The sequence below is a fragment of the Amyelois transitella genome, chromosome 18, assembly GCF_032362555.1.
Source record: "Amyelois transitella isolate CPQ chromosome 18, ilAmyTran1.1, whole genome shotgun sequence".
Lineage (NCBI taxonomy): Eukaryota > Metazoa > Arthropoda > Insecta > Lepidoptera > Pyralidae > Amyelois > Amyelois transitella.
The window spans coordinates 9,066,605-9,078,704 of record NC_083521.1 but is presented as its reverse complement, the minus strand read 5'-3'; the positions used below and the strand labels follow the sequence as shown (position 1 = coordinate 9,078,704).

Genomic DNA, 12,100 nt, shown 5'->3' with positions numbered 1-12,100 from the left:
AGTGACAGGTTGCTAGCCCATCGAAGAAGAATCCCAAGTTAATTAACCTATTATTATTTTAAGTTTATTCCCGCTAACGCCTGTAACTTTCGCCTGCAACTAATTCAAACACGCAACCCCATAATTACTATTTATTCGTTTGGTAACACTTTGGTAACAATTTGACCAATTGTATATTGATTGCGTTGGAGTGCCCGCGCGTACATTATAAATGATTTTCTGTGACCTCTAACTCACCTACACATTTTATTTGAACTGAAAATAGGTGCGATGTTACTTAGAAATGTTTTTTTCTAAGTTCTAAGTTAAGGAAAAAAGTAAAGCATGTAATGAGCACAATTTACATACTAAATTTGTTTTATTTTCAACTAAAAAATATATATATTTAATTAACATCAGACATACAGATTATAAAGTAAATAGTGTAGGCGTATAAAATCATCATATTGTGGTCTACATACATACTTATTATAATCATGTAGATATCCCTAACGGGGTAGGCAGAGCCAACAGTCACGTTCTGTTGAATAATATTCAAATAGTGACAGGTTGCTAGCCCATCCCCTACAAGAATCTGATGAAATCTATTCTAGTTTTTGGTTCTCGGGAGAAGTCCTGATAATATTTTAGCGAGTTAGAAATTTTCCCTAATTTTATGGGTAATTAAATAAAGTATATGAGAACATTAGGAAAATATGTTACATAACTTCATAAAACCATTTTATATCTTGGGCGACTTTTTAACAAAATTTTACCTTGTTATGCTAATATATAAAACTTTCCGTTCCAATTTCCTGTTTTCTTTTTTTTTTCAAAAAAACTTTATCAATTTTTCAATCATTACGTTACAACGTTACAAACATAAATTACTTGAAAAATAATTTGTGAATGTTTGTGTTAAAATATATATAACAAGCTTTTGTCTGGGACTTCACTCCCGTGAAAATGTTTGTTTCTTACTTCTCATAGCCCTACAGCTGAACGTGGCCTTTCAGTATTATTGAGACTGTTGGCTCTTTCTGCCCCGTAAAGTACAGAGGCTTGATTATATGTATGTACAAAAATGCGGCAAAATATTTTTAATTTACATTCGTAAATTAAGTACGAGTATAATATAGAATTTCTTTTTTATTAAAGTTCACGTATAAGTTAACTTAACTGACATATAATTCTTTCGGCAATATGTTTTTACCTTTTTGCTTAAATAAATAAATTTAAGGAATAAAATAAAAATGAAAAGCATGTACAGGTATTAATAATGATTGGATAATTTGGACACAGCTCACGTGACGTCCGGGCGGGGCGAGGTGACCTCCTGAATATCAATATAAATAGGAAAGAACTGATAGGAAGACCAATTAAATAAATATAACGTGATGTGAAAAGAGAATTTTCTTAGCCTTATTGGATTAAGAAAAATCGATTTTTCTATTGGAAAATTATTGCTAGCTGTGCTTGCAACTTCGTCCGCGTGGAATAGTTATTTTGGGCATCATTGAAGCCCTCAAGGATGAATAAATACCCCCGTTTCTTTTACATTTTCCATTATTTCTTTGCTTCTTATAGTTGCTGCGTGATGTTATATAGCTTAAAGCCTTCCTCGATAAATGGTCTATTCAACACAAAAATAATTTTTCCATTCGAACCAGTAGTTCCTGAGATTAGCGCGTTCAAACAAACAAACAAACCAAATCTTCAGCTATATAATATTACCATAGATTATTCGATATTGTTTTGGAAAATAGCGTAATTTTGTGCAGCTGAGGCTAAATAGAATTAAAAAAATAAGTTATATGATCTCAGCTCAAAATTTAAGGCTAGATAGACCGAATTATACTGATCAAAATCGGTCCAATCCTTTAAGAATTCATAAGTTTCATCATATATGTTGCAGGACATACAAAAAAGTCAACATTGAGCGTTCTTTTTAGCTAGTGTTAAAAAGATCTTTTATCAACTACCCTTTTTCACACGAAACGTCACTGCCAATGTATCGAAGTCACAAAAAGCTGGTTTAATTACAGTTTAGGTTGAACAATGAGCGTTTGTAATTGAGTTTGCGAGTTCGGGCCGCTGTAATCAGGTGCCTTCGGGTTTATTGGCCTAATAAAAATACCTGTTTACAGACACGTGTTCTTGGCGAAGATTTTTATATGAGAAATGTTTTGGAAGAAACATGGAACGGAGACTTTTTGATATTTACGTTTTCGTATCTTATATTAAAATGGAAATGAATATATACATATTTTTGATAGAATATTTGTCCATTCTATCCAAATGTCGTCCATCCTATACGTCAATATTATCTCAAGTAATAACATAATCTTGTGTCACCAAAGCAGACAACATTATTCCACCTTTAATGCGCACGCGCGGCCGGCACTGCATAGGATGAAATGTATTCGTAACGTATAATAGAATATTCGAAGTCTGTAGCGGGAGCAATGATTCGGCTCGACCGCCACAAAAGGGAAAATCTTCCGCTAGGCTAGGTGTTATGCCTAAGGAACCGCGTCTACTCTAATCCGTGAAATCTTTGCTTGCGCTATTTAGATTTGTCACTGTTTTTGACTGATAGCGTCGCATGATTCTATTTTTTATTTTTGTGACTGAAATTTTTGTGGCTTGTGATAGAACTATGGCGATATCTATAAGCCACATAGATATCGCCACAGTTCTATCACAAGCCACAGCTTGATTAAAAGGCAATACCATGCGTATTGCATTTTGCGTATATTAATGAAATAACTATCGATTAACGACTCAAAAAGAAGAAAAAATCAATCTGTACCAAATCGGTTTGAAGCAAATTCCTTCGAGTAAATAATTATAAATTCAGTGCAAACATTTGTTCAAATAATAAAAAAAAATAAAGGTACTCACGAGGGCGGTATTCCTCCAACGAAAACGTCGGAATTAGTGTTGAACTTGCCGAACACGAACTCCTTGCCGCGGGAGGTTTTGCTCTGTGTGATGCCGTCCACTGACAGAGACGTGTGCTCGTCTCGGCGTGCAACCTGGTAATGCAGAAATCGTAAATTGACGGTAGTTTTATTTAAGCACAACGCCATCTAGTATCGATCGACGGAACTATGTCTTGTTATGGTTGCTACTAATGGGTACACAAAGTATAGATCTTAGAATTGTATTAAATTGGTGCAGTTGATAATTTATTCAGATCGTATCATGATAAATGCTCGATCATTACGAGTTATAGCATAGATTGATAAGAGATCTTCTTCAGATGATATATCAATGGTGTTTTAATTTTGTCTAGTACATATCTTAAAAATAAATAAAGTGTTAACTTATTGCTAAATATAGGCTATGAACTAAGCTTAAGGAACGAGCGGCGCCAATTCTAAACTTTGAATTTCGAATTTGGAATTTTGAATCCTCCAGGTACAAGAAGATCGTGCCCTTTGAAATCCAATCAAAAGTTGAATAATTACCTGAACTTTGTGCCAATGTCCATCATTCAGGTTGCTTCCAACAGTTATAATCTGTGCACCGCCACCCAAATTATATCTCAAGCGCAACGCACCATTCACTAGTTTCAGCTCGAAAAAGTCATAAGTACCCCCGTCGTCCGTATACAATAACAAACCGTTCGGTTGGTCAGTTTTGAACTCTAATTCTAGAGTGCCATTCAAACCGGCGTTCCATTTTCGAAACTGCGAATAGGGGTTCTGTTTGTCGAGTACGAACGCTAGGTTACGGTTCAGTGTGAGGGAGAGCAGGCAGAAGAGTATGTATCTCATGGTTGTGATGTCGTCTATAGCCATGTTAGAGCGAGACAACACGTCACCACGTGACGCCTGAAGAGATTATACACCGTTTCCGTCTCATTTCTTGCAACTGGAACAATAAGAAAAGCAGATATGAGATACAATTAAAAAAATCATTATGAGTAAGGAATATATGGTTTTAAGATTGTGGAGATCTGGCGGTAATCGCTTCGTGTAAAAGCTTGAGTCACCCTATCCAGAATCATGGTCACATACGAATCCCGTACTATAGGGAGAACGCAACAAAAACAATTTGGGTGTTGTTTTTTTTTATTCTTTATTTTAGTCAGAAATATATTTTAACATAAGTATTGTTATATGCTTCTTTCTTCCTCCTGGCTTTAGTCCTGGTTGCATCCTCACCTCTCTGGAGAGGAGCCCGGGGTATGCCTTTGACCATACAATTTAGAAATAAGTAGTTCCCTTGTACTGAATTTCTCTTTAGTTAAGGTTCTATTCTTTTTTTTTCCTTGATGTACATAAATATATAAAAAATTATAAATAAAATAACTGGAATATAGAACGCGCACATAACGAAAAATGTCAAACGTTGAAAAATGTCAGAAATGCGATGCAATTCAGAAATCCTATGATAAAATTTCAATCGAACGCTTTACAGCGCATTAAAATTCATATGTATGACATTCGGAAATACGAGGTAATAATTTAAAGATTTTCTATTTGAATTCGAAAATCGAATCTCTGAATGTAAATTGCCAGTAAACGGTTCTTAACTTCTTACAATCTTCTAGAAAGATCGCTAGAAAACGTGGGTTGTAATTCGCTAAGTACAGTTTCTTTTTAACCAAAGTAAGTTCTATTTTTTTCGAAAGCAAAGAATAAATTTATGATGATTTTCTTTTATAAAAAAATTCTTTCAGTTTTTGTAACGTGCCGAATTTATAAAGTTTTTAGAAAGTCATGGCGTTTGTGTTTTATCGTTGTTAACTACTCACCAACTTAAAAACCATTAATTCGGATTTGGTTTTTTACGACATCAATGGGAATGAGATGGAGTGGTCCTATTCCTTTATAAGGGATAGGCTTATAAACTTGGGACAAAAAGAAGAATCCCAAGTTCCCAAACCACACACAACACACAATACACACACAATCACGTCTATATCCCTGGCGGGGTAGACAGAGCCAACAGCTAAAAGCCAAAAGACTGACAGGCCATGTACAGCTGTATGGCTTAGTGATGGAATTGAGATTCAAATAGAGACAGGTTGCTTACCCATCGCCTACCAATAGAATCCCAAGTTATTACCTTTTACGACATCCATGGGAAGATGGAGTGGTTATATTCTAAAGTGGTTAGGAAAAAGTTCACTTAGCCAATTCTTACAAGTACGAGTTTTGACTTTTGAATTGACTGAATTTATTTTATAAATCTTAACTGTAATCTTGTTACGAAACTTGTATAGAGTTGTAATGTCTTTAAAGGTCAAATAAAGGCAGTATTTGTTTTGTGCCGTGTGGTTCCCGGCACCAATAGGAAAGAAAATAGGACCACTCCATCTCTTTCCCATGGATGTCGTAAAAGGGGACTAACTTGGGATTTTTTTTAGGCGATGGGCTAGCAACCTATCACTATTTGAATCTCAATTCTATCATTAAGGTAAATATGTAGCTATACGTGGCCATTCAAGCGCCTTTTACGACATCCATGGGAAGGTTATGAAGTGGTACTATTTTAAATAGCTGGAAAGCACACGACAGGGCAAGGTTAAACCTTTACTCTTCAATTTGAGTTTAAAAACCATGATCGATCCAATACGGGTTATGCAAGGGAGATCAGACGGGAGTCGCTTCGTGTAAAAACCTGACTCACCCAATCCAGGATCCACAAAGGCGTACCCCTGGGCTAGTCTCCAGAGTGGTGAGGATGCAGTGCTAAAGCCAGAAAGAAAAAGGTGGATGTATTTATGTAATTATCAGAGATCGGAATAGGTAGATTGATTTTATGTACATACTTGCATCATGAATTACCATAGAAAGCATAACATGGATAAGCCTCTTTTCTGGGTTTCCATTTCAGTACTTATACCTTCAGTAAACTACATTGTCCGCGAGTTAGGACTACAATTTACGTGAACGAAGTCGGGGGAAAACAGCTACCACTAATATATTCTTCATCCCACTTGTAAAAATTCCGGAAAAAATCTTAATAATTTACAAATCCCGCAATCCCGGACGGGGGCATGTCCATATTAATATATACGTTTCAGTTCATTGACCCCAATTCAATCTATTTATTCCGATCTCTGGTAATTATACAACGAGATTCTTTAATTCCTCAAACAAATTCGATACGACAACAAAAAAAAACAAGCGTGGGCGGTCAGTCATTTAATTTGAAAGACCTGTTGTTCAGAGTTTCCACGTCACACCGCCCAAAGTCAGGCTCACAACTTTCCAAATTAGTTTCCCTTTGTCCCTTTTGTTTTTGGGCGGCGACAAATCTCTTGTATGTATTTGTGGAGTAAATAAAAAAGTCTTTTACTTTTAACGTTACCTACGGTGGCTTGGAGGTATCTCAACTAATTATATGAATGCGAAAGAGTTTAGTATGTTTGTTTCTTTGTTACATCGTCGCCCCGTCTGAGTAAGTACTCATAATCTATAGAATAGAATACATACATATCATCACGTCTATATCCCTTGCGGAGTAGACAGACCCAACAGTCTTGAAAAGACTGAAAGGCCACGTTCAGCTGTTTGGCTTGTTGATAGAAGTGAGATTCAAATATTGTAATAAAAATAAATAATTTAACTGTTGTTTTATTTAAATCTTTTAGTTTTTCGTAAATGACAACTAAACCATGCATATATAATTATAACTGATTAATAATTCTACCTGAAAGATATTGCCGATACATCGAATAATCGTAAATGAACCTAGCGCTCATCACAAAAGTAACTTACATACATACATACATAAAATCACATCTTATCCGGAGGGGTAGGCAGAGACTACCTCTTTCCACTTGCCACGATCTCTGCATACTTCTTTCGCTTCATCCACATTCATAATTCTCTTCATGCAAGCTCGGTGGTTTCGGGTACTTTGACCTGACCCTTTACCAGAACGTCCTTAATTTGATCAAGATACGTTCGTCTAGGTCTTCCCACTCCGACCTTTCCCTCCACACTCTCCTTGTATATCTGCTTAGTCAACCTGCTTTTCATACATCCTCTCCACATGACCGAACCATCTCAACATACCCTTTTCTATTCCTGTAACTACATCTTCTTTCACATCACAACATTCCCTAAGATAAAAGTAACTTATAGGTACATACTAAAACATTCCAAATACAAAACGGAAATAAACATTGGAAGACAGTCCGTCGCAGGCAAAAGCTACACGAGGCACAAAGCTCGAGAACTAGGCCGGAAGAACATGGAGCTTAGTAGAAAGCTTACGGATATGGTAATTTTTTTTTTGTATCTTTATTTAGGGACTTTTATACATTATGTACATGACAGTCCTATATTATATAAGAGTAGGTACATACTAACCTTAAAACTATAACACTTTTAGATAGATACCTACATTTTTGCTATACTACATTATTACTAGATCTTAACCTAATACAATTCAGTACTTACGGATATGGTAATTTTAGGTCTATACATTCATTCATTCGTATAATCATGTCTATATCCGTTACGAGGTAGGCAGAGCCGGCAGTTTTAAAAGGCTGATAGGCCACGTTCAGCTGTTTGGTATACTGATAGAATTGAGATTCATATAAAGTGACAGATTGCTAGCCCGTCGCCCAAAAGAAGAATTTCAAGTTTATAAGCCTATCCCTTAGTCGCCTTTTACGACATCCATGGGAAAGAGATGGAGTGGTCCTAATCTTTTTTCTATTGATGCCGGGAACCGCACGGCACCCCAATCAACAGAGACAAATTATTTTTTAACATCGTAATAAGGTAACTAATGAATTCATGTTGACAATAACTATTGTAGGCTTATTAAAGTTTCAAAGTTGAAGTAATAAAGTGGGAACTTTCTCGTTCCAAATTCTTGAAAACAAACATTAGTTAACCTTGACATGGTGACGTATTTTGTTAGTAAGGGTTGACACATACATACCTATATGAATCATGAAAACTTCGACGAATCTTAAAAAAAAATAACTGAATGACTGGAAATACTGGATCATGTTTTTCCATATTTATAAATAATAAAGGTATAAAACGCGCACGTAAAGTATACTTGAATTTTATCTCGGACGTTTGGAATCATGTAACAATGATCTGTCACCAAGCGACTTTATGTAACTAGGTCTCCGTCCGCGTAGAACTAAAAAAATCTTATTTTCCAAATATCTTTCCTTAGCGTACGTCCTCTAACACAATGAAAGAAAAAAAAAATTGTTTGAAAACAAGAACATGCACAATTTAAGCAACATAGCATAACGATGACATCTGCAAAGTTATGAAACTGTGACGCAATATATGTCAAATATTATCAGTTGTGAAAACACCCATACAATGTATTTCCTTAATCCTTCCCGCAATGTATATTTCTGCTAAATTTAATTTATATCGACCTAGTAATTTTCGAGATATCATGTTGAGTGACTCCGTGAGTGAGTGTTTTTCGCTTTTATATTTATACTAGCTGTGCCCGCGACTTCGTCTGCGTGGAATAGTTATTTTGGGCATCATTGAAGCCCTCAAGGAAGGATTTTCACATTTTTCATTATTTCTTTGCTGTAATAATATGTCAGACGGCTTGTTCATCTTATGTGAAGCAACCCTTAGCAGACAATAGACACAATAACGTGGTGTCTAGTCTAGTCTAGTCGCGTAACTGTTTCCTTTGTCAACTACCCCTGGCATTGACCTGGAGAGCCAGCCGCATTTAGTTTAAACTTTGCACCACAGAACAGAACAGGCTAAAAATCATACATACATACATACATTCATACTCGTATCTTTATCCCTTACGGGGTAAACTGAGCCAACAGTCTCGGAAAATAAAAGACCATGTGAACTTAATGCTAGAACTGATGGAGAACCAGATTGCTAGGTCATCGCCTAAAAATGAATCGTAATTTTATTAGCCTATCCCTTAGCCGCCTTTTACGACATCCATGGCAAAGAGATGAGGGTGGTCATTTTCTAAAGTGACAGGAATCACACTAAAAATAATAGTGGACTGAAAGTACAGTAACGATTACCTACTTTTTTTCTGTAGATCTTCCAAGAAAATCGTTAATAAAATAATTCAATACAATAAAGAATGTAACAAATCCTAAAATGTGTTTGAAGCAAAAAAACATTACATAACACACAAATGCAACTCATCATTCACACCGCACATTTGCGATAACCCTAAAAAATATAACCTCAAAACATTTCCCGCCGAGATTCCCTTATCTCACAATTTACCGCATCCACGTTCATCTGAGCGAGGTCCGAATGCGCCTGGAAAGCGCCCAGTCATGCTGGGGAACGACAGTTGGCACCGATCCGGTTTTCGTCGGTAACGGGCCGGTTTTTACCGGTCTAAACCGGATTCCTCCGGGTTGATGCGGTGGATGCTCTTGGTGCTTTTCCTAGGGATTTTATAAACGTCTGTAGATATTTTCCCTTGGTATTTTTATTACTAAGTGTCATATAACGCTCCGCCGAAGTGTTTTCTTTGATAAGGGAAGAATTGCTCATAGAATTTTAAGCATTTGTGATACAAACTAAGTATGCTTAAAGATTTTGAGCAAGCGAAAGCAAAATTTGTGATAGGTACCTTTCAAGGATACTAGTTAAGTTCGTTGTTGATGTTATAAGGGTAATTTACCTAGCTAACATACATACACACATACATATAGTCTCGTTTTATCCCTTACGGCGTAGACAGAGTCAATAGTCTCAAAAAGACTGAAAGGCCACGTTCTTTATGGCTTCTATAATAGAATTGAGATTCAAATAATGACAGATTGCTAGCCCATCGCCTACAAGAGGAATCCCAAGTTTATAAGCCTATTCCTTAATCGCTTTTTACGACATCCATGGTAAAAAACTTGAGTAGTTTTATTCTAATTTTCCGAAAACCACACGGCACACCTACCTAGCTAAGATCAAATTATTACAATATGAAACTTAACGTAAAAATCCAAAATGAGGTCAAATCAGGCACACGTTATACTTGAAACTAACCTCCTTTTTGCATCGAAGATATATAACATAGGCTAACATACACTACGGTTCTCACAGAATAGATCTTTATAGCACCCAATATCACCGCAAGTTTCTGCGTCGGGTGAAATGCGGCAGTTTGGAAGTAATAGGACGTTTATCCCGACTAAGGTTGACACCATTTTGTCTGGATTTTATTTATTTATTAATTTATTTAAACTTACAAATACAAATGTATAGCAAAATTGACGGACTTGATGCTAGAAGCATTATCTACCAGTCTACTATTGGGTCTGACAGAGAACTTTATGTGGGGTCGAACTAAATGGATAGTTTCCTTTCCGAGCGAATTTTGTCAGAATCTTATACGACATTAAGTTCAGCTGTTGTTTTTGTCTCTGCCTACCCCTCCGGGAAAGAGGCGTGATCTTATGTATGTATGTTGTTTTTGTAAGTGAATAGTTAAAAACAAAATTGTGAGAATAAAAAGTGGGAAGTAAAAGCATAACTAAGCAAATATACAATGTAATGACTTCATTGGGAACAAAAGTCGTAAAGGTATTTCGGTTCCATAAATGTTTATATCAATATTATTATTTTTTAACGTCTATAATCGTTTGGGTATTCGGATTTATTTATTTTTTAAATGTTAAATTAACAAGATTATTTAGTTGTGGCAGCCCTACAAAGCTGCTGGAGTCTTTGAACTTTTCATTTTCTTATTATAGACTCCACCTTGATCCGTTGAAGCTTCGTATAATTTAAACATTTTTGACCTTCAACGAATTTTAAAATTACTTCGCACGCGGTTGACAAACTTACGCCCTTAAAGTTTATAGTATAATTTTAAATCAAATATTTTTCCAAAAGGATCGGATAAAGAATATCGAAAAAAAAGATATGGAACCCTTTATGGTATTAAAACGTTCCATAATTTTTTGACATTTGTCAATATCCTCTGTCAATATGAAGACACGAAATATCGAAAGACTTGGGCTTATTGTTCTCAGTAAGTAAGTAATATCTTCATTAAATGTAACATACACATATACATAGGGATATAGACGTGACTATATGTATGTATGTATGTAACAAACAATCCCTATTAGGTACTCCCTTTTATCATAGACAGAGCTTTAGTTGATCAAAAGCAAAGACAATGTTATGATAAAATACATAAAAGTTAAGTATAAAAGGTAAGTTGACTTCCAAAAAAGAAAAATATTATTTAAATAAAAATAAATATATACGGGACAAATAACACAGATTGAGTTAGCCTCGAAATAAGTTCGAGACTTGTGTTACACGATACTATATTTTATAATAAATACTTATATAGATAAACATCCAAGACCCAGATCAAGGGCGACCCAGGCCGGGATTCGAACCCAGGACCTCCGGTGTCACAGACAAGTGTACTACCGCAGTGCCACAGAGGCCGTCAATATTTAGTAAATAATAGTCGAACTGCGCTGCAATTTCATGCACTTTCATTGCTAGACTTTGAACTCATAATTTATTAAGATCTAGTCATACTTTATAAGATGACGACAGTATAATAAGAGCTTTATTAGTCTTTCAAAACTTGGGCCGTTAAAAAGACGTTACGGAGGTAATGAAGGAGGTGCTATGATTATATTTCCCTGTAACTACTTGCGATTCATCGCTTTTCACTTTATTTTTCACGAGGTGGCCAGTGACTACTTCTTTATTACCTTTATTCTGCACTCGTTCTTATATGACTATTTTTTAGGAACCTCAACCCTTAGGTCCTCTGGGCACGTTAGGTCTTATTACTAGAATGTTTAGCTGATCTTTGTATAATCCTATCCTAATATAATAAATACGAAAGTAAGTTTGTTTGTACTCTTCGTGCGTTATTTCAAGAAGATTGGATGAGTAGATTGAACCAATCTTCTTGAAATATCGCGTATTTGTAATTTGGAGTCTGGAGAAGGACATAAGTTTTTTACATTCGTTCTTACATTTGAAACCTATAATTACTTTGTTTTTTTTTTGTTAATGAAACTATAAGCAGATTTTCAAGGCGAGTGTTAACGAGAATGTAACGAAAAAGAGGGCAAAATGGTCCATTTAAAAAATACCTTTATATATATATGATGTATTTATTATACATACGTGTAAAACACATATTT

At 35.5% G+C, this 12,100-nt stretch overlaps 1 protein-coding gene across 1 annotated transcript in view; it reads right to left on the bottom strand.

Moving 5' to 3' along the window:
• Positions 1-12,100, bottom strand: part of LOC106137408 (neurexin 1) — a 177,306-nt gene that overhangs the window by 151,929 nt on the left and 13,277 nt on the right. The window contains exons 2-3 of the mRNA XM_060949277.1: positions 3,453-3,858; positions 2,884-3,017 (exon numbers count right to left, since the gene is read on the bottom strand). Of these exons, the coding sequence (XP_060805260.1) occupies positions 2,884-3,017; positions 3,453-3,785 (467 nt within the window). The 5' untranslated portion in view covers positions 3,786-3,858. The remainder of the gene's footprint in view (positions 1-2,883; positions 3,018-3,452; positions 3,859-12,100) is intronic.